Here is a 27,632-nt window from a genome sequence, read left to right as displayed (position 1 = left end):
TCTAAGCCTCAAGTCTTTCGAGTTGTGGGCGTTTCCGCAATGCGGGTACTCCTTGTGCTATTCGGGATAGCTTCGTGGTTATCTCGGACGATCTTTTAGTTTGTTGGGTGGATTAAATAAAAAGCTTTTCAGCAACACCTTAAGTTATGTATTCCAAACGGAATCAGCTCAAAGCTTATGTAATTTATTAATGTTATACTTCATGGAGTATGTTTAAGGTTACTTACATTGGTGAAGCATTGTATCTCGTTAATTTCCAACAATTACGGTTAAATTTTAGAGCAATACGCAAGTCACGTATCACCTAACATCAATCGTGCACAATTCGAACGGTTGAGTGCAATTCTTGGCTTTCTGCCACCTGTTTAGGTTTTAATTCAGAAGTTGTATTTATAAAAATTCGTGGTGCCATAGGATCTACTTACGGAAATGCTTTGGATTGTAGTTCACACAAATTCAATTAGGTGGTCTGAGCAAGTTTAACAATAATTTTTAATTTTATGCCTTCTTCCTCTCTTCTATCTTGACGTATAATCTTTTCCTATCCCACCATTTCAAATTGTCCTTTTCCTATCTTACTATTTCAAACGATCCTCACCACATCGAAGTAGTCATTCACCGAAGAATGGTCGACCGTGGAGTTGGTTGAAGGGGCCAGCGGGACATACCGTAACAGGTGCAGAGTATGAAAAAAAACACAAAACAATTAAAAGGCCCATACTCCCTCTAGGTCTCCGCGATGCACCACTATCGAGGCATTTGTTTCCAATACTGTCAAATCCATCAACCTAGGGGAGAGAATTATATTGGTGTTAATATCATATTTAGAAAAAAAAAAAAGTGCGTTTAGCAATTTGGCCCTAAAGTTCTGCAAAAACACCGCTTGTATTCTAGAGGTATTTTCATAGATGAAGCTGGAAGACGTTTGTATTCGCTAAATTTTAAAAATTTTGCCGAATTTGCTCATTTTAGAAACATGTGGTATTTCAACTAAATCTTCTTCTAAGTTGTTGGGTTGTACTACTAATGCTTCGTAAAACCAGCTTGAAATATATAAGAATATATAAACAGGATATACACTTCAAGTTTAAAAATCGTACTAGGACTAGACCTGTGCGCCGCCGCGCCACGCCGCCGCCGCCGGTAATTTTTAACGTACGCCGACGCCGAACGGTAGATCGGCGGCGCGCCGCCGATGCATTTTTCTCGCGCCGATAATACGCGAACTCTAAAATTGTTGACTCATAATGTTATCCACAAATCTAGGAACATTGTCTATGGACCGAATATACGACGTTAACTGATTGATGATTTATCACATCTTGATCATTATTTGGTATTAGTGGTCGTCAATTGGATTACTAAATTAAAATAATCTTGATATTCTCTCGAAAACCATTACACGACACTCATTATATAATTCAAAGATCCACTTTTGCTTCAATTCAATTCACCATTCGTGTGCCTGAAATGGTCCACAAATTAAAAAAAAACTTCCGCTTTCAATATATATGTGCCTGAGATTTACGATTATGTGCCTGATCCTAATCTTTGCACGTAATCAATTTCACTGGAACGCAGTGTATTATTCATTGATTTTTTAACCGATTCTTAATTCCTAATATGCTACACACGATTCACCAGTCGAGTTCGTAAAACTATTCATGATGTAATCCATGAAGTAATTAATTTCCCACATAATCTTATTATACTAACGTAAACAATTACAAGGAACTCCGACTATTATTCATGGATTATTCGCTCTGCTTTTTGGTTTTGAAATTTCTATGTGAGCTATTGTGTACAACTGATAGCAACCAGTCTCATCGGCTCGAGCATTAGATACAAAGATATTACTAGGACCTGTATCCCTGTTATTCCTTTGTTAAAATTCAGAGAAATGCTCGGAATTAAATGAAACTACGCTGAGTAAAATACATTACCTAGCCACAATTCATGTCCGTGAAATAATTTAGAAAACTATAAGACACGTGACTCTGTGTAAAAATCCAACGGTAAGCTCAAGACTAAAATATCACGATAACACGACAAGAATTTACGAAAATCGTTGCACGTTGTTCAATTCTTGACTGTTTTAGTCAATAAAGGTAATACAAATCAAAGTTTCATTTTCAATACGAGGTTTATTTAGAATTGATTGAATCGCGACCTATTTTAAAAAAATTTTCGCGAAGAATAGTTGAGCAAAGTGATCGACGCTGGTGCACAGATGTGGCGATGCAGAGGGTAAGATTTCTAGTCTCATTAATTATTCATCGTGTGATCTAGCCCCACTAAAGAAAGATTTTCAGTGTCAGTTGCACCAGCCCGGTATCACAGACAAATAAGACGTAACACGAGATAAATTTACATCACTCGTAGAAAAAAACGGTCGATTTCAATTACAAATCGGTGGCGTTAGTGAAGAGATTTTGACACAGAGCTAAATGCGTTACTTAGATTCCGCACCCACCCGAAAACGTCTTTTAAATCTCATGCAAACCAAAACAAACAATATGGGCCGGAAATGTGAAATTCATTCTTGTCGAAGTGCTCAAGGTGGGAGTTGTTCACAACCATTTCTTAAGTTACAACACGATGCCGATTGGTGAGTAAGCACATAACAGGATGTTAGTAATTTAATTGATTCGGTGTATCGAATGGATTAGAATTTGTTGGTCCCCGGAACTGCTGGAGAAATTGGCGGGGTGCAGGTGCTACGAAAACTAGAGATACGCTCAGACCATTTTCAATCAGACTTGTTTAGTGATCAGTTTCAATCTAACAGGAGCTAACACATCAAGTCGTGGAATGATTATGATTGATAGTAACTGTATATTTAGGTTTCGTCAGGGTGTTGATCTGTATGATTCCAGCACATCGAGCATATTTTGCACTCAAGATAGAAGCAGACCGTACGTTGTAAGAAAATGTAGTGCCAGGGAATCGTATTCCTTATCATCGTGGCGATTTTGTACTTACAAGAAGTAAAAGTAAACACCAGCCTGGAAAATGAAGTAATGTGTCTACCTTGAAAGGTGTCCTTACACGATCATTAAAAGTGACATTTCTGCACAGTAATGCCAATAATAACGCCTTGTGTTAGGGTTCCTGATATCTGCGGGATTCTAAAAGAGCGACGGTAAACAACCCAGGGACAACTTGACAGATAGTGCTTGTTTCATATATGCACCACCGATTTGATGGTGGCGCTAGTATGCCTTCTCTGTATGAGTACCACGAACAACGAAACGAAAAAGTTTCGAGATAAAAGCGTGTTTCGTTACGTGTGTTATGAACGCCGTCAATGCGGCTAGAACAACATTTAGAAAAGGCTTATTCCAAAATGTGAGTAAAGAAAACTATTATTAGAGAATAAATTTATCCCTAACTGATAACCGTCATCAAAGTTACATAAATCTTATTATATATTTAGCTGGAAGTCGTAGTTTTTAACAACCGGCTCTCTTCCTTCCTAAACATGTTTTGGTTTTCTTGTTGTGTGAAGTTTGAAATCGTTAAATCATTGGTGCTTTTTATCTCGAGAAATGTAAATGAAAAACATTTTGGCCAATGAAAGTACATCACCACCAAGCTTAAGAATTCGTTTTGAATAGAATTTGTGTTTTTTCAGAATTCTTGCAGCAAAAAGAAATGGTAGAAATGGTAGAAATGCTTAAATTGATCATTTTTCACAGATATGGAAAATAATAAATGGGATGCGGCTTTTTCAAATTTTGCTCCATCCGAGCCGCCATGACATCACCAAATCACCCCAAAATTTGCTTATGAATTCAATATATGGGAGCTGTCAATTGTCCCCGGGCTTACGGTAAAGATGACTAAAAAGAAACAGAAAACAACAATTAATTTCCTCAAACAAAACAAAAACTGTTTTACCGTTGCTTATTTTCCCAAATATAAAACAATAAATAATTATTTTGGGTCATTGAAATACAGTCGTTACTCTGCATTCTTCAAATTTGTCAATTGCAATCATTATTTCATGCGAAGTCGTAGTCTGCGACATCGACAATTTTTCTATTTCGTTGTTCAAATTTTACAACTGTAAAAATAGCTCCACCTTTCATTTATTATCTTGCATTTGGCAAGCAGGGTGGGCACTATTGGAGCTTCAGTTGAAAAAAATTGATATGGTTGCGAGGATTACATTTTGTGCAATGTGTTCAACAGATGTCGCTAGTACATCGTGGGCGATGATTTTTTTAGATTTTCTGTAACGTTTGTTTGTATGTGCTGTAAAGTCTGTTACAATAGAAACCGAAAATTTGGGAAAGGAATTGTACTGTTAAGAATTTTTTTAGTTACCTAGGCGTTAATATTCGTCACGCCGACACACGCCGGCGCGCCGCCGCCGATAGGGTCCAACGGCGTGACGCCGCCAACGCCGCCGCCGCCGGCCAAAAATGTCGCTTACGCCGCCGCCGATTAAAAATGCATCGGCGCACACCTCTAACTAGGACTCTCCTTGGTAAGAATCGGATTGAAAAATCTTCGTCATAAAAACTTCAAAAAAACATAACCGTTGTTTTTAGTCGACTTTTTATCCTTTATCACGATATACGGATGCTCCTGCGAACAATTTATTTATTTTTAACCAGTTTTTATACTGGAGATGCAACCTTCCTGAGTTTTACGGGTGAGGATTTTTTCAACGTTTCTTATGCTCAAGGATCTCCGTATGATTTTTACACCCCAAGTTAAATTCCGATTTTTATACTCTAATATATTTGAAACGGATTTTATGAATTATGTCCTGTCCTTACGTCCTTTTATTGTTGGTCACTCAATTGTAGGGAACGAATAATATACACTATCATGGTCAGCTTAACTTAACTTTAAATTCGTGGTGGCTGTTCCGAAGTGGGAAAAAACCTGCACAATCCCACAACCAATTTATACATGTTTCGCATATTGCGACAGGAAGGAAGAAATCATCCGATAGCAACTTTGCAGAAAGCAGCAAAAACTGCGCCTACATAAATAGAGCCATTCTAGTTGATGAAAGCATTCTATTGTACCATTTCCGGTTAGACTTGTGAATAAAGCTGTCCACAAACGAGGCAACAGGCTACACGCCACATTAAATAATCTAAGCATTATGAATTTTTTTTTTCTAGCTATTCACATGTGACTACAGCAGCAATGTGTTGACGGATGTCAATAGCTGGAACAAAATTCTTAGAAATGTTTTAATGTGGTCTGCTGGCTTGTCTGTGGATAGCTTAAATGTGTTTGAATCTGGCACACAAAAGTGTCGTAGGAAGCCATAATCGCTTCGGATCGGGTTCCTCCGAATATTTCTTGTTGACAGTTTCTTGAGGGTTGGTTCAATATGATTCGACTGTGCTGAAAAGGCGGGAGGATTTGAAAACAAAAACAAAACCATTGCTGAGAACTTGTTACTATTGGGATTTTCGATTGATGTGTACCGGTGTAGTAGAGTGCACTGGTTTTGCATTTTCTAGCAGAAGTGTCAATGGAACATACCCAGTTTTCTGCACTTCTGCTAGAAAGTGCAAAAATGGTGCAGTTCCAGTGCACTCCACTACACCGGTGTCAATCAATCGAAAATCCCATATGTTATTCATATTTCATTTAGGACGAATGAAGAGTTTGTTTACAGATTTGAATTGTGATTGGCGTAAATTTGCTGTTTACACTGAGACCCATACGATTACTGGTATATTTTGCGTATGGGCGCTCCATTGGTCCTTGTTCTTCCATTTCCGTAACAGTAAAGTAGAATCCAATCTAATGCCATTTTCAATAAATCACAACAAGCCTTTGTAGCTTTACCCACTAGTAGTGGAAGTATCATTTATCTTCCTTTGTGTCTGGTGTGCTAATTAAATACCAAATCTAGCATGCATCAATATCCAATCACATCCTGTGGCAGGCGAAGCTTTCACGTTCCAGTGAATGGAAAGAAATGTTTACGTTTTTTATTCACAGTCAAACACGCAACTTGTACGCTGACGCCGTTCCTGGATTCGGCAGCGAAAAATCAGCATATAATCGACCGACGATGCAGAACTACCCCAGTAAACATGATGACACAGTTTTGTTTTTTCCTGCTATGTATATTAAATTACCTTATTCGTAATGGAAAGATTCATCGTTGTTGATTCGTGCCGCTGTTGGACGTTTTCATTTTTACTTGTTTCGCAAAGCACCTCATCCTCGCGCTTTTAGCACCTTCAGGACCACTCCCATTGCAGTGCAAGGATATGGATGAACCTGGGCACTATTGGGGCTAGAGAAAGAAAAATGTCTCGTCATAACTTTCATCGGTGTTTCGCTCCATCGTGAAATAAATTATAACCCATCAGCAATAGAGAATAAGCCGCAACCTACCGCGTGGTATTTAGATTTTCTGTCATCTGAACACACCCTTTTACGACCATTTACGTTATGTTTGATGCATTACTAATGAATACAGCCTGTTCGTGTCATTTCCATGTTGTAACCTGTTCAATTTGTCTTATCAACTCATTGAGGGATTCCTTGTTTGCATGTCGTTTGGCAATCAGCAGCAAATTATAATCGTTTCATTATCCAATCTTTTACTTTGCAGATTTCGATTCACGCTACTTCTGGAACTGGACGGACTTTCAGTCCTATTTGGACTTTATGCTAGTGGTTTGGGTTGTCGGAGCGGCCATCACCTATCTGTTGCTGTCCGTGACCTGGTTCATGGAAACCATCGGCTTCTTTGCCGTCTTCACCGAGGCTATGCTGGGTAAGTAGTCTCAGTACAAATCCATTCGCAGGTATTGAAGATGAAACTAACTGTTTCGGATTTTTAGGTGCACCCCAGTTTCTCAGGAACTATAAGAATAAATCCACGCACGGTATGAGCATCTGCATGGTAATCATGTGGACTGCCGGTGATATGTTCAAGACTGGTTACTTTATCTTTAGGCACGCGCCGACGCAATTCTGGATCTGCGGTACGCTGCAGGTGAGTTTAGATGCGTTATTTTTTTCAGGAATCAAATTAGATTATACTTGCACGCTCTCCAGGTTTTTCGGAAATTTATGTCTAACCATGTCATCTCATCATTGTACTGAAGGCAAGGGAAAGGGGCGAAAGAAAATAAAAGGAAAATGCAAAATGACAACACAATACAATCACAACATAAAAAAGTAAACAGTCTGGATTCTTCAGTCCCGAAGAAATAAAGATAAAATCTATAGCTCTTTGCCACACTGGATTAGGAACAATAAAATATCCTTGAGTATTAGCTGCTTGTACATAGATTCGCTCACAACGTACATAACTTGATCCTTCTTAGCGTGAAAAGCACCACTAATGTTTTACTTGGAACTCATAGTTCAACATAAAGACACCATTTCTTAGATACACATGTAGCTTGCTGCATCAAAAATGTTTTGAGTAAAAATTTCTGAAGTGGCCCCCCCATTTTTCACAAAGTTGTGAATTTTGCAAAACATGATTTAATTTTATTGTTTAGGTACACCTAAACATCTTTGTGAAATATTTTGTCGTTATTCGAAATATTTCTAATAGTTTTAGTTAATTGAAAATTTATACATCTTTTCATTAAAATATTTTTTACAGCCAAAGCTTAATTTCGAATTGCACCAAACTTCACTGGTGGTTTGACAAATGCTTAGTCTATAAAATGTCGAAAAAAGTTTAAACAAATCTTAACTATTTCTACTATTTTTTAAACAATTTTTCAAAAAATGCAGTTTTAACTGGTTTCTTCACGCGATATTCATACCGTTTAAGTTGTAAAATGTTGCATATTTTATCAGCTTTCAATTCCAAGAATAAAATTTTTGAGCAAACATAAGGTTTTTAAAATATTTGATTTTTTGTGTTACCCGGCATGCGAAAAACAACGCGCGTGCGAAACAGTCGCTGGTCGCCACGGTACGCTTGGACCAGCATTGCACTAGCGAACCTGCCGTACGCTCCGCGACACGTTTAGACAAGTATAAAAGTTGGCAATAATAGGTTTCGGTTGACAAATGGCGTGCGACGGACTCAATCAATCAGTTTTAGGAGACCAGTTGGTGCGATTATACTTTATACATACATACTGTTTATATTGTTTGTACAAACAGTTTATTACTTAATCGTTTTCGTTTGTTGAAATAAGTTATAATTCTGTGGTTGATAGTTCACCCTGAAGAGTGCAGTAATTCTTTGCATAAAATAAAAAAAAAACATAACCAATGTGCGAGGGAAAATCTTTCCGTTGATTCGCATAAATTAAAATAAATGAAAAATGGATTGCAAATATGCAATCGAATTGATATTTACATATGCTAAAGAAATGGTTATTCTCTCGTGAGCAAGAACAGATCTTCAATGAAGCAATAAATAAACTACCGTATAGAGCTAGTTTGTACTGATTATACATTATACTGTTTGTACAATTATAATAAAATTACAATGGTTTGATTGGACGAAGAGTTATTTCAAAAATATTGATTCTCTATTTTGCACTATGAAATTCACGCTTCTCAGCAAAAAAACTTGTCCTGAAATACAATAACAATTGATGAAGGTAAATTAGATGGTACATTTTTAGATGACACAGGATGTGTTACACTGAGTATTATCGATAAGACTATCGCAACGAAACTCATTCTCTAGCTTTGCATTTGATGTAGTCAGAGTCATGGCGAGCTCCCACCGACTCGCTCATGCGATGTTGGTCCAAGCGTGCCGTGGCGACCAGCGACTGTTTCGCACGCGCGTTGTTTTTCGCATGCCGGGTAACACAAAAAATCAAATATTTTAAAAACCTTATGTTTGCTCAAAAATTTTATTCTTGGAATTGAAAGCTGATAAAATATGCAACATTTTACAACTTAAACGGTATGAATATCGCGTGAAGAAACCATTTAAAACTACATTTTTTTGAAAAATGGTTTAAAAAATAGTAGAAATAGTTAGCATTTGTTTAAACTTTTTTCGACATTTCATAGACTAAACATTTGTCAAACCACCAGTGAAGTTTGGTGCAATTCGAAATTAAGCTTTGGCTGTAAAAAATATTTTAATATTAAGGTGTATAAAATTTCAACTAACTAAAACTATTAGAAATATTTCGAATAACGACAAAATATTTCATGAAGATGTTTAGGGGTACCTAAACAATAAAATTAAAACATGTTTTTCAAAATTCACAACTTTGTGAAAAATGAGGGGGCCACTTCAGAAATTTTTACTCTTTGCAAATATCGGTGATCATTATATGATGATCATCGGGGAAACCACATGTCAGAAGCCCAAGCTCATAAAGTTTCCTCGACAAGCCATCGCACTATGGGAAGGTTCCATACAAACAGGTGGCCAAAAATATTTTGCCTCATATTCTTTCGCGAAAAGCTTGTTTGAGTTGTTAATAATGAACGAAACCCATAATGGACGTATCCAGGTTTAAAAACCTTAAGGGGGAGGAGGAGGGCTAGTGGTGGGGGGTTTGGTGTAAAGTATTCATAGTATTTTTTTTTTCAAGAAAATAAAAAAGAGGCACAGAGTTTTAGTCAATTCAATCACTTTCCATATAATCATGCAGTATTTGAACAATATTTTCTTAAATTTTCATTGGTGAAGTGACAGTGAATTTCCGAAGGCACCTCGAAAAAATGCGGTGTGCATCATAACTCAAAATCTACTGGGCCAATCGTTTCGAAATTTTTTACAGTTCTTCTTCACATCATTCTCCAAGTAACTATAAGACCTTTCGAAACAATTATTTTTACGACTATTTTTACAAAAAAAAATGTTAGTAGTTTTTTTTAGCGAAAATGGGACTTTGGCTTCAAAGTGTTACAAAAAACTCAAAAATCGAAAAAAAAAGGAAAAACTCTGAAAAGATGTGCTTTCTAACCCTCAAATCAATAGTAACGGAGAAAGAATGCATGTCGCGAAAGAGACATAAATATTTCAATTTATTTGTTTAAATAGAAGTAAATAGAAAGTAGTTTGAAGTGCATAGGCTATTTAGTGATTATTTCAATGTTGAAATGACCAATGAGCTTTGAGAGAAATGTCGCTCTTTCAGTTGGTTGCTATGCCAATATATCTTCTTCATATTTATAGTTTGCGATTAATTGTTGTTTCATTTGGAACTCTTGTTCCGGAGATATAGTATAATGAATCCTATATAAATCAATATCACGAAAACGAAATAGTTAAAACTATCAGAATAGGTATTGAAATACATTTTTTATATTACGAGTGGCAATAAATAATTTTCTTGGTCACAAAACCTACTTTTGATGATTCCGGGGCTCATTAATATAAGAATGAACATTTTTGAATTTACAAATCATTCCATTTAAAAATTTCAAATATTTCGTTACATTGATCGTGTTAATGGTAAGTTGGAAATTCCAGTACAACTCAGTTCCATTTATTGCTACACAGTAATGTTGTATAGCAAAAATATAGTCAAATCAATTATCTTCTCAATGAAAAATGTAGTCCACGCTCATTTCGTTGTGGAATATGCAGCACTCAACCGAAACATGTACTAAAGTATCCTCTTCTAGTTGACTAGTTGAGACTGCCTTTAAAACTTCAAGTGATGCATTCTCAGTTTAGGGCAAATTCGGGCAACTAAAATCTTCGCTATAAGTGAGAAGATGCATTATCCTTGCATCCCCCATCGAGAATTCCGGGGGACATTGGGGGACTTTTTTTCCGGATCCATTTTGTGGATATTTTAGGACTTTGAATGGTTATTTTTCATATAACTCCATACCAACGCAATATATATGCATTTCCAATAATATAATCATAAAGCTGGCATTCTTAGCTTTAAAATGGCATATTTGAACATATGTTTCACTCAAACTTCAACAAAGATACGAACAGTTGAGAAAACGCACGTGATATTTCTATTTTTTTCAAAATTTTTATCTTTAGACATCCATATACACAGTTAAGTCAAATATATTTCCGAGATACTCTGGGAATTTCTTAGCTAGAGTATATATAAACATTCAGTATAGAATTGGTTTGAATTGGAGTTGATGCAATTTTCGATTTTTGGCCACATGCCTCCCCATAGTGCATCGGCAACAAAATTCCATAAGAGTGGTGACAGCACACCACTTTGAGGACATCCACAGACACTTTAATGTTGTAGACAACATTGTGTAACAGGCGGAGGAGAATGATCATTAGGATTAATCCTCTACAATAAACAACATCTAACATCTATTGTCTAACAGGGTGCCAGAAGAATTCCCCCGCTGATATGCATGCTAGATTTGAATGTAGAAGATGCTCGCCTAAGCAACATCCCGAATGTACTGGTCGATTCAAAGTTCCACTGATTTGAGAATTAAGGAGATCAGACTGATCGGTTAAAACTCTTTGCCTCCTCATAGGTAACGCTATCATCTTTGTGAATGAATTTTACAATTGTTTTCCGCCATACCAATGGAAGTGATTTGTTACACTGACGGTTCTCTGATGGAGAGACGTGGTGGTGCTGGTATCTACTGTCGTGAAATGAGATTGGAACAATCTCACTCGCTAGGTAGATACTGTACTGTATTCCAAGCAGAAATCTTCGCAATTATGTGCGGGGTACAATCGGCTCTTCAACAGGGATTGTCCGGTAAAGTTATAAATTTCTGCTCCGATAGTCAAACTGCTATCAAAGCCCTTAGCTCAGACAAATCACGATCCAAGCTAGTGATCGCGTGCCGAATAGAGTGACAGGAAAAAAATGACCCCTATCGGCCCACCTCTGAGTCGATTCCTAGTCCCACCAGGAGTACTTGCACCAAATTTGAAGCAAATCGGACAAGTCTAACTACCGGACCAACGTGCCTGAAGTTTGTATGGGATTTTTCAACAATTTACATGGAGAAAACCCACTAGCGCGCATTTTCGCCGCTAGGTGGCACTGTATGCATCGTATTATCACTGTAAGATAAGAAAGATAATTTAATTGTCTTCAACTTTGTCAAAGACAAAGCTAAATCTAACCCTTATTTCACAACCATGCACTGCTAAGCCCCATGCAAAACTGACTCAGTCATCACTTCGTTAAAAGTTTAATAACTTCGTTGAACAAAGCCGGATTTACTAGCAGTCTTCGACAAAGTTGTAGACAATTAAATTATCTTTCTTATTTTCACTTATAGTGATAATACGATGCATACAGTGCCACCTAGCGGCGAAAAAGTGCACTAGTGGATTTTTTCCATGTGAATTGTTGAAAAATCCCATGCAAACTTCAGGCACGTTGGTCCGGTAGTTAGACTTGTCCGATTTGCTTCAAATTTGGTGCAAGTACTCCTGATGGGACTAGGAATCGACTCAATGGTGGGCCGATTGAGTTTTCAAAAATTCATAATTTTTCTGTGCAGACTAGTGCCGAAACTATATCGAAGAATGAATCATTGTCAACACTATCTACCTTGTCTGGGTGCCGGGGACATTCTGGTATTATTGGAAATGAATGGGCTGACGAATTGGCCTGGGCTGGTTCAGCGATTGACTTCATTGTTCCTGAGCCCGCCCTGCCAATTTCGACAAGTTGGATAAGGGAAAATTACGGTCCTGGGCTTCATCCGAGCAGCGTATTTATTGGAGAAATCTACAAACGTGTCGCCAGTGCCCAGTGATTTAAAAAAAAAAATCCTACATTTTTCGAAGCTCCACTGCGGCATGGTGATCAGCGCTTCAACCGGCCACTGCAAACTCAATTATCACATGGAGTCTTTTTCATGTGATCTTTGTGAATCCGACTGCGGAACCTCATATCATCTGATATGCAACTGTCCAGCAGTAGCGCAATTGCGATTTCGAGTTTTCGGCCGTCCTTACATAGACGACACCATGTTTAGACAACTGAAACTCAGAGACATACTAAAGTTTCTTATCCAATGTGGTAAAGAGCTTTAGGCTTACTCGCAGGCGAGTTGAACTACTTGTGAGATTAACTGACCTGCTGTTTGTTTACGTTTTTGTGCTGTTATTTTTCACACCCTTCTAATTCTACTTCCTCACACCTCCTTCTCCATTCCTTCCGCTCAGGAAATGATGAAAACACACGGCAAGGCACAAGTCCCCGACTACATACGGGGAACGTGCCATTTAAGCCAATATATTGTTTCCTGATTCCTGAACATCTATTGTCTAACAGGGTGCTAGAAGACTTCCCTCGCTGATATGCATGCTACATTGAATGTAGAGGGTGCTCGCCTAAGCAAAATCTCGAATGTACTGGTCAATTCAACGTTCCACTGATTTGAGAATTAAAGAGATCAGACTGATCGGTTAAAACTCTTTGCCTCCTCATAGGTAACACTACCATCTTTGCGAATGAATTTTACAACTATTCTCCGGCATGCCAATGGAATGTATCATGTTGCAAGACTACAGATAAGAACTTATTTTTGAAATATACTTGAAGTGTTGATATCATCGTTGAATGAATTAATTTTTCCCGGGGACTTAATGCACCTAGATCGATTAGGTTGTTCCAATTAATTCAGATCTACCTGAAATGAACTTAGCTGCAGTCGTCGGTGATGGCTGGCCATCGCCTGCCTGGAAAGTGTGTATCAAAAAGACAGTTACGCATATTCGCCATTACCAGTTCTACTTGAACTAACAAGAAAGTTTTTGACATTGAAAATGGCTTTCTGCACTATCTGGAGCTGGGTGTCATTCTAAAATCTAAAATCTGACGATGTCACGTCTTTACGTTTTTGTTATTTATGGAATGATTTCCGTCTTTTTACTACCAAACAACTCAGACTTAACTGAAATTTGTATTCTCGCTCCATAGTTTATGTATTTCCATAGTATTCTATTGAAAAACACGTAAACATCAATAAAATCAAAAAACGTAAAAACTACCATACATGCGTCAGTCTATTCCGGGCAGAGCCGTCAATAGGGAACACCTAACAAATCAAATACAACGACATTATAAATAGAGGTGCCGCGTATCTGTTTGAGTCAGTCGATGGTTGCATTCCGAACAAGCAACATGATGCTTATATTTCCGGGACTTGTTGTTATTGTTATTTATCGGTGTGCAATCGGGCTATCTCAACAACCAATTTCTCCAACCTATGTACATTAACTGTACACCTGCCGTCTCTCCGTTGCACTTGTCAGTGTGTGCAGTGCTTTATGGTCACACCTATGACCGCGCAATCGGCTTCCCACGAGCGTTCTGGCGGCTAAGAGGCTGTTTTTCCATGTTGCTCAGGGATACATTACTCCTATACACATCCATACATACAGGCATAAATACGAACTTACATTCATACATATACTAGATGACCCGGCAGACGTATAAATATTTACTAGAAAATACAACGAAAGCAAAAATTGCAATGCTTGGGGATCAAATTTGTATTTATTTAAAGTCCAGTTAGTTTGTGATATGGTAATGATTCCAACTATAAAACATGTTACGAAAAGTTCTATAATATACATTATGATAAACATCGTTTTTGTTTGTGCCTCTTTCTATGTACAGTAACAATACTGATGCTTTACCAGTGTGTGAACAGGGCCGTTGGAGAATCGACAATACTCCAAACTTATGCCGAAGCTTTTTAATGACTTATTTTCATTATCAATGACTCGCCTTGAGTTGGAATTTTAATCCGTTTTAACCATGGGAATTCGTGGAATCAAAACATCGTCGCTTTCATAGCCTCCTTTATGAATAGTACCTTCAGACACGTTATTCATCAACTCCTTCACCACTCTAACTTTTAAATGCATGAAATCAAGTAAAATCATAAAGTAGAACTTTTTAACAAAAAAGGACCGTCGCGAAAAAAACTGAAATCCAATAACTCCATATAATGACAAATTATGCAAACAATCCTAAACTGAAAATGCCGCAATTGCACTAATAGGTGGATAAGACAAATTTCAATATTTGATTTTTATGTCAAAGAACCTTCCACAGAAAATAACCAACAAAATAACGCAAAAATCGAAGAAATCCGTCGTGTCGTTCTTAAGTTATGCGATGACACACGGAAACCATTTCATTTTTATATATAGAGATACATATCTATTATTTCACACAAGCGTGTAACGTCATGTCATCTAGTCTGTCTAATTCTATAGAAAAGCACTCTACCATCGCTTTGGCGAATTTCGCATTGAATGCGCTATTGTCTTTTCCTTTTTGTCTTCTAGGTCCGAAGCGGATCAATCGACTATTAATTGATACGGTAAACATACTAGCAGTATTAGTCCTTACTCACGAATACTTTTTCCTACAACTGTGCTATTTCTTCTCTATCTTATAACAGAGTTCGATTATCCCTGTTCTAGTCAATATACGTATTTATTACGGACATAAGAATGCGTCAGACAACCTTAATTGATTCTCTTGGACACCAGTTTGGCCCTACTGCCGAATGGGAGTTGAGAATAGCTTGAAGCAACATCTGATGTTGCTCTAAATGTATGTGATATCGAAGACTTACAATGGAGAATGCATTAACGCATTTTCACAATGCAGAATGCATTTACGCACTGACCCAGCACACGTGCTTAGTAGTTGCCAAGCTACCACACGGAAGTGTACTGGAGTGTCGGGCTCAACCAGGACTAAGCTAACTGGTAATACCCACACCCACTGATGCCTATATTGCCGGGACTTGGTTTTAAAGATTGACTAAGGAACTCATAATAGTAGGAGGATGTTCTTAACTACTCGAGTGTCAGTAATACAACGTTGTTGATGTGATCAAACTCAATATACTTGACATCAAACTTCGGAAAAAGCTCTTCCAATAAACATTCCAACTCGCTAAAAGATGGCTAAATCTTGTGATCTTTAAAATCCATAGAATTCTGTTGATCCTCTTGAGATTCATTATTTGTTTATTTATTTGTTGTTGCTTGTGGCCCCAAAGCTCGTCGCTTAACCCAATTACATTTTATAATAGACATTATTTTGGTTTTTATCGAATTTCTTGTCAGGTTGAAGTCAAAAGCCGTCGCCATACTGTTAAAACACGCTGAAGTCCGGTAACAGCGCTCTGACGCCCATAGTTGGTTCTCCTGAACAGGACTCGCAGAATAGAGTTATTACGTAGAGCTCCAACGCGAGTTTGAAGATCCAGGCGTTCGAGGATTGTAGGGCAATCCACCCTGGCAGACAGTAAGTCCGAGACGAACAGGGCTCGCGAGCAGTCCCTGCGGATGCTTAGAGTATCGAGCTATATTAACTGACAACGGTTTTCGTAGCTCGGCAGCTGAAATCTGTTTTGCTAAGGAAGATGTCGCAGTGCAAAGCGTATGAACCGGCGTTGGACGGCCTCGATTCTGTCAACGCCATTCTGGTAATAGGGATTCCAAACAGCAGAACAATATTCTAGTGTTGAGCGAACCAGCGCGCAATGGAGCGATATCAAACAGCATATGTCCCTAGTTTTAGTTTTTCGCTATTCGGAAGATGAACCCAAGCTGTCTTGATGCCTTATCCACAATGGATGATGTATGTGGTTTGAACGTTTGTGCCAATATGTGGTTTGAACGTTATTACCATGATGACTCCAAAATCCTTGACGTGAGAGTGTCTTGGAATACTCGAATCGAAGAAAAAGGTAGTTAAACTGAATCGGATGGCGTTTCCGCGTGAACGTAACGATTGAGCATTTACTCGGGTTTAAAACAATTCTGTTTAGATCACACCACGTACTAAAGGTCTCCAGTTCACTCTGAAGAAACTCGGCATCGGTTTTATTCCGTATTTGTCGAACAATTTCCATGAAGTCGGCGAAAGAAAGGCGGGGTCCTCGTAATCTGATGTTGACGTCATTAAAGTAGAGGAGGAATATCACTGGACCGAGATAGCTTCCTTGTGGGATGCCGGATGTAGCGAAGAATGGTGCAAATAGACAGTCCTTAATGCTGATTTTGAGTTGTCTTCCGTCGAGATAGGAACTAAACCAGCGCAGGAGTTGTCCATGAATACCGAGTTTGTCCAGCTATGTTGTTCCAACATATGTTGTGAACGAGAGCAGATTGGTCGTTGTCGATCGTTTAGACATAAAAACCGTTTTGGTCGTCTGCAATGTAGTGTTTACAGTGAAAGAAAAGAGAGTCTAAAACAAATAGCTCGAATAGTTTTGATCCAGCACTTAAACACGAGATTCCCCGATAGTTGTTCGATTTGTTTCCTTTTTTATGAACTGGAAACATGTGCGCGCTGCTTTTCAACTGGAAGGGAATGTTCCAGTAGTGAGTAACAGCTCGAAGACTCGCCGAAGTGGTTCAAGAAGCCCGCTGATGCACTTTTTGACAAAAATTAAGGAAACGCCACCTGGGCCCGGCGAACTAGATGCTTTCAGCTTGGAGTTTGTTGAAAGTATGACATCATTATCGACACAAACTCGGCTGATGGTTCGTCCTAGAGAAGGAGTTAGATTGGCGACGGCAGCGACTTGTTGTAGTGGAAGCTCGTCGGAAAAAAACGCTTGAAAATTTGTCGGAGAACAGTTGGCAAATTTCCTTAGTGTCGATGCCTAAAACTCCATTAAATGACATATAAGATGGTAACCCGGATTCTTTTCGCTGCTCGTTCACATATTTCCAAAACGACTTGAGCTTAGATTTCAGTTGACGCTCGACGTTTCGCTGGTATATAAAGAAGGCGCGTGTGCTTTGCTGTTTGTATTCGTGGTTGAGTTAAAGGTAGTGGTTTTGTAATGCAAGTGGTTGCAAGGACGGTTGATTGCCAGGGAGGGTGTTGATTGGTACTGATTGTTCGTTTGGGTACATAACGGACGATTAGGTAGTTAAGAATATTAGAAAACGTCATCGCTGCTTCGTTCGCGTCGTCATTGTTTCGATTTTCGTCCCAGTTTATATCCAACAGCGTCCTAACGATGCTGTCGTAGTCAGCGTTTCTAAAATCGTAGATGATATAGCTTGAGACGTCTTCAAAATTCACTCCTAGGTTACCAGCAAATACAAGATGTAGTGGGGGATGATGGCGGACATGCTGGATTAAAGGAGTCGTAGCGGCGCAGCAGTACGGAGCGTAGTCCCGGGCACTTACAAAGCAGAGGTCCAATGTACATCCATTCTCGCTGATGACTTTATTAATTTGCCGAAGAGTTCCGCTACTGTAGTTGTCCAAGATACAACTGGCATTGTTGATAAGCGCAGATTTTTCGATATCCAATCGTGGAAATCCATTACTTGCCTGACACCACGTCACTCGGGCTTTTGTACCATGGCGAACAGCGATGAGTACACCACCACCAAGTCCATTTTTGTCAAGTAATTTTTTTAAGAGGCTGCACCACTGTAGAATAAATTATCAAACCGAAATTAGTTGGCCTAACATGTGGTTTAGGGTTTTAAAAATGGGATGTCAAAATATGGAAGGCAATAATAATATTGATATGTTCATACTTTTAACTCTACTGCAACGCCTCTTTTGTAGACCCTGAGTGTACTGAAATTTTTAACCGCGTTTTTCTCGAAACCGCTTTTTTGAGGTGACCGGACTTGTAACTCAAACAAATGATTTTTAATAGAGCAGAAATATTCACTGTGTATTTAAAATTGCATTCTCTAGCGACATTTATTTTTATCGCATAATTTTTTTAATGAGCAATTTTGTTTCGGTTTTTATGGCACCTTGTCCCTTTTTTATTAAAAAGTGCCATTTCACAAAATATCGAGCATGTAATTGCAATCATACACACATACTTACGCCCGCGATCTCGCCAACATTAAAGCACCCCGGTAATTAAGTGAATGTTTTAGCACTATTTGATTTACAAACACGGTCTCAAGCATTAACACAGCGCTCGTGCTATCATGAATCGGTCACATCAGAAAGTCCCTACTCTCGGACCTAGTAGCCTAGACTCATGCCTTCAGTTAAATCAATAAAAAAAAATTACGTTCATATTCACTCGACAGCAACCATGGCGACATGACCAGGAACTCTAGTGAAATGGAAGAACACACTTTCTTCTAGTAGTATCTGAACCGTACACCGAAAATTGGGTGTCAGATTCACGGTCTGCGCGCGATCATCCAAGAACACAAGCGAATACGCGAAAGGACACACAGTTATGAACCAGAATTTATACTCGCGAAGTTACATACACGTTAGCACACGCGACATATAAGCGCACATGCGACCGAACACGTTAACGTACAAAAGCTCGAGTCGTTCGCGATGATACACACGATCGCGACATTTCCTGTCTCGTCTGCAATCGTAGTGAGTGATTCTAACTGGGAGCCCTTCCGAGAACCTAGTTCTGCAGATCCAGTAGAACAACTCTTGAATAAACTAATTTATACAAAACCTTACGGAGACGGCGAAGAAGCATACGCACGAACAAGCACTTATTGAAAAACAAAACCTTGTATTGTTTTAATATAGGTCCTTTCAATATTTTCCGTTACGACCATTCGTAGTTGACTTTGTGAAGATAAAAAATCTACTTTTTCTGTAATTCACATCGAGATCGATATTGGGAAGTCTGGCCAGACTGGATTATTTGCTGTTAAGCCCATAATTTGGTTCCGGTTCCGTGACTATAACAAATTCCATCTCCAGTGTCAGAAAAATGCATTTCCTTTTGATATGAAATCAATTTTTTCCGACATTAGTTGCACGTTAGTAGTTAAAATAACAGAAATTAGTTACATGTGTCAACGCGAGATATAGTTTTGTATTCATTTTGTTATGTCCTTCTGATCGGGTTAAATTTATCGGTATGCGGTATGGTGCTCTGTCCGGGTACTTCTACGGTTACATTTTTATCTATTTATGCAACCTGTTGTAAAATTACGACTTCTCAGTTGTAATTTACAAACTATGTTCGAGCTGTTCAAAACTCCTTTAAAGCAGAAATGCAAAAATTTCATACTTTTCATTAGTCAAACCTTTAAATGCCAGTTTGATAAAATTCAGTCGTTCTGTGAACTAATGGCCAAGATTCAAAATTTTAAAAAAAAGTTTAAGGGCAGTTTATCATGGCTCCGTACTCCACAAAAGCGGGATTCTTGATGCACGCGGCAAACGAATTGGGTGAACTTCTTCGTATGTCACTACCGTGGTGAAGTTTCTCGTATCCACTACTTTATTAATGTCCCTTGATGAATAACCACCTAGTCTCTCCTAGATCCAAGCCTACAGATCCAGGGCTACGACCTGATACGACATTCAATGAAAGTCTAAATGATCAAAGAAAACATTGATCGCTAAAAATATCTTTCTTGATCATTCAAACGCTCCACCAGATATCGCAATCCCAAATCTGGAGTCGTGCAAAGAGGCTTATGGGATAACAAAAGTTGGAGCTCGTTAGGTGTGAGGTTATTATCCAAGTGATACGTAATGCTGTCAGAGCAGAGAGTTAGATCTAGCCGGTCTTGCAAATAAAGGGTGTTTTTCATCAATTTGTTTCAATAAAATGTAATACATATAACACAAACAATCGTTTACAACAATTATTTGTTTATTTTTGTGGTGAATGACAAGACCATTTTTCCGAGAAAGTCTGAGGAAATTTCGTAAATGACGCACCTAATGTTGACCTCTAGCTCATCAGTTGTTTGCTGTTTGTCGGTGTACACGAAACAATCGTAGCACCATAAAAATATCAAAGACGTTCAATTGCAAGAACAAGGCAACCAACCGGCAGAATCCTTTTTTGATAGGATTCGTTTATCGAACATCGTATTCAATACATCGATCGCTGTAACCCCCGTGTAACTTGTTATCCATCTTGTTTGAATTAAAATCCTTCCAAATCTTATGTAGCAATACATTTGGAAACAACCAGCCCTCGACCATGTTTGCACCTGATTTTGCTCGCCAGCGATGTTGACGTTGGCTTTTGCATCATTTTTGAAGAAAACTGAGCCCCGTATACCATTCGCATACAAACTGCAAAACACAGGCGCTGGCATAGGCAGTTTTGTTTGTTTACATACCCATTGGATCAAACATGTGCCTCATCTGAAAAGATAATTCTTTGGCATTAACCTGCGAGTCATTTTTGATTAAAGATTTCAAAATTTGGAATCTTTGTCCATGAGTATATTTTTACATGATGAAATTGTAAAAAACGCCCTTTATTAGGCAAGTTTCTGCATTGAGTATATGCAGATACGTGATACTTTGATTTTTTTTTATCAAATCAAGGTCTCCCATATATCGAGAGTCATTAATACTACTCTAATCACCATCATTTGAATTCCACTACTTGCTCTGAAACAAATACCTGCTGTGTCAGTCAGACAGTCCTTTGGCACAGGTTGGTTCGCTTACATATTAAGTCCACAACCAACCATTCAATTTTGAGCTCGGAGCAGCACCTTAATTTGGGGACTCCTGTTTTTGTTAACATCTACGATATGCAAACAGGAATCCAGTGGATCAACTTTTGGCTATGATACTTTAACCCGCTTCTACGGATGCCTTCATACATCTAGGTTAATTTAGTTCGAAAAAAGAAAACAACTTCCTAGTGGATCACAGAATAACATAACTAATAAAATGAACAATAAAATCATGTTCTCTACTGTACATTCTGGAAGAGTTTATAATATATTATATAGTGTAAAACTGCTTCAAAAAGTAATCGAACGCCATGCTCTTCTCATTTTAGGTTAGCCTAGATCTTGCCATCCTGCTGCAGGTGTACATTTATCGAAAGAATCCGCCGCGTAGCAGCCACCGCGGTGACTAGCAGTTTGCCCCCCAAAATATTCAAAATGGCAACGGTACCCATAACAACATCAACAGCGCTGGCAATCATTTCAACAGTACCAACATCATCAAAACCAACAGCTGCACACAAACGGTACCCTATCCGGGCGCACACCCCGGCCAGCATCGTTCCGGCACAATCCTGGGTAGCTCCCGGGTGAAGGTAGCCTACTCGTCTTCCCCAGCAGCTTCCTCTTTTTACAGTTCAGCAATTAGCCCTGGTCCCGTTCCAACCGACTGTTCACTATCCCTCCGATCGGCCGTGACGCCTCACCGGCATCGGCTTGCTTCACGCTTCCAACACTCCAAATCGCATTCGATCTCCGGTTCACGAGAGGCTACTCCGGTGCGGATTGCCGATGGTACCTGCCAGCGGTGGGCCAATTCGGAAAAGTTTGACCGCCAAAAGACTGCCTCGCTGCCTTTACCCAAGCGAAGACAGCTAAGTTTGATGAGTGCCAATTCCGCAGACGTGTCCAATGATGAAGTTGTCGTTGGTGCTGAGTTGGAAAACACTGTCGTGAGAGGAAAAGCACGCGGGAACGTGCTGAACGAAGACGTGTTCAATTACAGCGGAGCTGCGGACAACTGTTCGTTCGTCACAATCACCGGAAATGCTTTCCACAATCGTCGAGATTCCAATTGTACATTAAATAGCAATAGTTACAAGGAGCAGTACATTCTAGGTAATAACTATAACAATAACATCAACCGGCACAGTCGGGAGCACTACGATTCGATGCTTATACCAGTGTCGTTGAGGTGCAAGAGAGGGCCCTCGGATGAAGTGGGTGATATTGATGACTACAACATAACACCCGGTAAGCTGTCAGAAGATAATGAATCCTTTAGTGAAGAGCCAGAACCACACCATTATGGGACGAATTCTAAATCTCTGGAGGATATCTTATGACAACACGCAGCACTGGTCTTTTGGCCAGTGCTGGAGTGGGAGCAGATTGTAGAACTCCAGGGTGAGCAATCAAAACGGCAACAACAGTCGGCAACGTCGACCATATCAAACAATGAATCTCGTACGATGCGGTCAGTCGAGACGCAAACCGAACTGCTCGAATGCAGTGGAGATGAGGAAGCAAGTAGCGAAGGTGCTGTCAGTGTAGCAAACGATGAGGTTGAAGATCATCATTCTTCGGATGCTAACGGTGGGTGCGAAGATGAAAAGGATGGCAAAGATGACGAGGAAGAGTACGAAGATATTCTTGGGGAGGAAATGAAGTTGAGAAACATCAAAAGACTTAACTGTAGCAATTTGTTCAATTTCAACAAGCTGGAACTTTTAAATGAACGCTGCTCGGTGGTCACAGTTGGGAAACAAATTACCGACAGCAGTCGGAATCTGTGCGAACATGAACTGCACGTGGCGATCGATGAGGATCTGGAAGCTGCTGGACACCGAACCGTCGTCGTGACAACAGTGACAGCAGGAGAGGGAAAACGGACTTTGGAAGATGCTGCCAGCCAGAGCTCAGTTATCTTCATTCAAGAGAGTCCGGAAGTGATATTATAGCAGTGGCATTTCTCTTTTTATTTTAGAATCGTTATTTATTTGTAGGTAAGGTAGAAAGAGAAATATTATTGTTAGCAACTTTGACCCCTATCTCCCTGCAGTAGTGGACGATCCAAGATTGAATCGAAAGTGCTAGCATAGAAGTGATCTATTTTTGTACCAAAAAGCAACAAAGATTAACAAAACCTAGTAGATCTATTAAACAGCAACACAATTAAACCTACAACAAAACAAACGCTTCAACACGGTGTTGGTTTCCTTTCCCAAAGGGTTTAGCTTCATAAATCTCTTAACACGCCGAATCCACTTCATACTCATCTACACCCACACGCATCTCCATACATGAACAAGTCAGCTGTTCCATAGAAACGAAAACAATGCCATTAGCAATATTTTGGGGGGTCTCCACAATTTACCATACTTTCATCTAGGTTAACGGAAAATGGTCTAACAAATCTGATTTTGGCAAGACTTTTCGCCTGGACGAATAAGCCTTCAACTACGCTTTCTGACGAATTAACAAAACTGAGAATATGAATTTCTATTTTTCTAAAGACAGGTAAACCACTACATTTAACTGAATTACTCCGTTCAGTCTAGTCTGTAATTAGTTCAGCGAACTTAAGTAATTGTTTATAGACCAAAATTAAACCTATAATGTAAGCCGGGAAAAAATCGTTTCACTGCTAATTTATGTGTATTTTCGACATAATTCAACTTAAGTTCAAACTTTCAAAAAAAAGTTCTAAATGACCAAAAACTAACACTATATGCGAAACCGTTAAGAAGTCGATTGTATTACAGGAACTGTAGGGCCGAAATTCGATGTCCGATGCTATTAAGAATTTCAAGTACTTCAAGTCATCCATGCAAGCTTCGACAGTTTGAGCAAAAGCATTTATTAGGGAATTTGTTTCGGCGCTTTAAAAAGTATATAGTATTGTCAGGCAGAAATATCAAAACAAGTGCTTCGGGATGAATTTACTACTACTGCTTCCATTGAATGAACCTATTTTTGCTTTTCAGTTTCGTCGTTTTAGGCGAACTATTTTGTGTCCGAATACAGTTTATTTAAATCGATCACGGATTGCACGTACTATTTAGCAACTGAAAATGCTTCCAAGCCAGTCACCGATGAGATTCCGATTGCACTATTTATTGTAACAACCTACCAGTAAGTTAGTTATTCGATTTATCGATGCACCAAAATAAAATAATGAAAAATATATAGAAAACAAAACCACGCAAATCATGCAAACAATAGTTGAAATAAAAATCGTATTGTAGGAGAAAAAACAAGTAAATAAATATATCAGAAAACTTAAAACAACAAGTGTATAAAAACAAGCATTTCCCTCTGGCGAAACTTAGAGCCATTGCAAGTAAAGTGCTAGGCTTACGTATAAACCAACAAACCCACATACTCAACAAGTTTGAAATGAACAAAGACAAAACAATCTGCAAAAGTGCCATCTGGTGGACATACAATGAATCGATTCGACTGTCCCATTTTGTTAGCAATGCTTTTTGAAAGCCATCTGTTAGCTGTTTGCGTGTTCAAATGAAACGAAAACGCTAGTTTCACACCAACTATAGGATGTATCAGATGTGAAAGACTCAGTTGTTTCGTGTGTATGAGTAAATGTGTTTTATTTATCTATTTACTAGATTGTTTTTGTTTGATTCTTTCAAGCTTGAACAAAGCGAGTAACTATAGAAGTGTCAGAGTCGACTTATAGTAAAGTTAAACAAATATATTTTAGGGAAGAATTTAATGCAACAAGGAACGATAAGTGTGTCGAGAAGTTATGTGAAAATTACCACTAGAAGCAGGAAAGCTGTGTAAGTTAATAGTAGCAAGAAGGGAGACAAAATGAAGAAGAAGCAACGTTTGGGAAGAGTTTTATTTTACAGATTAGATGACTAATCACCTCTCAACTTAAGAAAATATAGACGACTAAAAGTGGCACAAAGCATTCCTTCGCGTAATTGAAATGAACTGGAAGAAATATCCTCACTTTTACTGCAAATTATGCAACATTTGTCACATATTCTATAGGAGTCCCTATCGATATGGGACTGAGTTTCGACTGTCGGTTTGTATATACCTTAAAACCAACCGTATTTTAATCAAATCCGTTGGGTTTGCTGTCCTTATTAATAATGCAAATCCTATTGGTACGAAAAAGCGATGAGAGCATGATTATGATGACCATACAATTCGTTGTTGCTACTCCGTGATTGACCAGAACAAGCGAAATTCTACAGAAAATGAACTGCCTGGGAGTAGGTATATCCCCCTCCTCGAAGCACTCGTTTCGAAAGTTCTATATTTTGAATTGCCAAAAACGGCACCGGCCACTTCTTTACAATCATTGGGAAAGGAAAGGAATTTTAAGCTTGAACTTGTGCGACCACCCTGCAACTCCGTTATCGATCTGGACTAGCTGAAGTTGCACAGGGAATCAGTAGATAATTATGCTTGGGAGAATAGCGAAACATCTTTCAATGTGGTAATCCTAATGTGCTTTTATGGATCAATACCGGCGCCGGCCAGGCCCGAACGTAGATCGCGGAAGGAAAGGGAAGGTATGTTAGTCCGACGCCAGAGAGGTGACTCCACTATATCTGGACTAGATAACGATCCATCAACTCATGGACCGGGGGACCAACGGCCTTACTTCCCCCTTCCGAAGGAAGACGTGACCACAGATTGTTTCACCTCCGAAAAATCTCAATGACCTCGGTTGGGATTGACCCCAAACCAACTGGACTGAGTGGCGGTCACGCTTACCACTCAACCACCGGCGCCGTCATTGGGAATGGAAAGGAATTTTAATGTAATAAATGTTGTTATGAAAACCGTGTATGCCTCTGCATCTCCACGTTTGAAACAGGAAGGAATTTTTGTTAGTAGGATGGTAGAAAGAGGTAAACAAATCTGGATTCACCTTGATAAGTAATACAATCTATGCAACTCTCAAAAGTGTTATCGTGTGCTTAACCCATTCATGCCCATGTTGTTTGTGGACAACAACGTTTTTAAACAGCTATAACTTTTGATTAGGGATGGATTTGCTCACAAAAAGAAGTAAAGCTAATAAATGTGATTATTGCCTTTCATTTGAGTATTAACAGTTACAAGGATCAGCTCTAGAATTGAAGTTATTGCAATTATTCCGATTGGATTCCGATGGAACAGTGCTGCCAGGGAAGATATATGAATTTTTCATATATCTTCGTTATGTTGCAATATTATTGAAAACTGATAAAACTTATCAATTTAGACTATCTTTTGCTACGTTTTCCATGCAAGTGGACTATTGTAAATATTCTAGGAGAAATGTATTGAGCATTGGAAGGTAAAAATTGAGCAGCTTCTAGCACTGCGAGGGAAGCACCTATCTTTATGAAAAAAATGCTTTTCGAGATTCTTGAACCCACCGTTTTTAAAGTTTTGAAACCCTACATGCACTAGAAAAAAGTTGGGCATGAAAGGGTTAATGCGATGGGCAGCCAGCATTTATGATATGAATTCTGCAATGCAATGTGGTTTATAAAAAATACAACTTCAACTCCGGACAGCAGACTGTGTTACTCAATGCTTATCATTTTTTCATGAGATCGGCAGCGTGTAAAAATCATCGGCGGTGGCGGCGCACACCTCTTGTGTGAACAATGATAACAGGATGGAGAAAACATTAACTTTCACTTTCAGGGAACCGGAGATCAAGAGCATCAATGACAGGTTCGGACGGCTTTCATCAGGAAGCATCAACAAGGACACTCCGGCTGGGACCAGCAACATACCGAGTTTAGCGTGCGATATTTGTGCTGTTAGTCCCGTAATGGTTCATTCATACGACATAGATGTTTCGTTTCACCTTGAAGTAAAACAAACCATCGATGGTACGGGTCCCAAGCAGAAGAACTTCAGAAAACCAAATTCAGGTATACTGTACCCAATACTTGAACACTACAAAAAGGTATTGAGGAGCCTTGCATAAGAGGTAAAATATCTGAAATAATAACAGAGACATGTACTATGAATAACTATTAGTTATTATAATACCTGAATAATAAAACCTTTTTAATCTTTCGATAACAAAATTCACTGTAGGGAGGTATTCAATAGATTAGAATTAGGTATAGATTTGGTATTTGTAAAAATCACTGGAATACATAAATAATACTAAAATCATGTATTATACCTCATTGAGGTATTAAGCAGCTATTGAAGAATGTTTCTTCAATACCTGCTTAATACCTCAATGAGATATTAATAATAGATTAATACCAGGTTTTGGTATGATACCAGAAAATAGTATTCTTGGGTTATTGGCCAG

At 38.7% G+C, this 27,632-nt stretch overlaps 1 protein-coding gene across 2 annotated transcripts in view; it reads left to right on the top strand.

The window, feature by feature from the left end:
* LOC131681514 (solute carrier family 66 member 2) overlaps nucleotides 1-25,262 on the top strand; it is a 112,153-nt gene extending 86,891 nt beyond the window's left edge. For both annotated transcript variants that reach the window (XM_058962327.1, XM_058962326.1), the window contains 3 exons: nucleotides 6,599-6,763; nucleotides 6,831-6,985; nucleotides 21,658-25,262. In XM_058962327.1, coding sequence (XP_058818310.1) covers nucleotides 6,599-6,763; nucleotides 6,831-6,985; nucleotides 21,658-21,738 — 401 coding nt within the window. In that variant the 3' untranslated portion in view covers nucleotides 21,739-25,262. The remainder of the gene's footprint in view (nucleotides 1-6,598; nucleotides 6,764-6,830; nucleotides 6,986-21,657) is intronic.
* The last annotated feature ends 2,370 nt before the right edge of the window (nucleotides 25,263-27,632 follow it).

This window comes from Topomyia yanbarensis, chromosome 2 (genome assembly GCF_030247195.1).
Source record: "Topomyia yanbarensis strain Yona2022 chromosome 2, ASM3024719v1, whole genome shotgun sequence".
NCBI lineage: Eukaryota > Metazoa > Arthropoda > Insecta > Diptera > Culicidae > Topomyia > Topomyia yanbarensis.
Note: the sequence above shows the minus strand (reverse complement) of the source record. Positions and strands in the feature narration are given on the sequence as shown.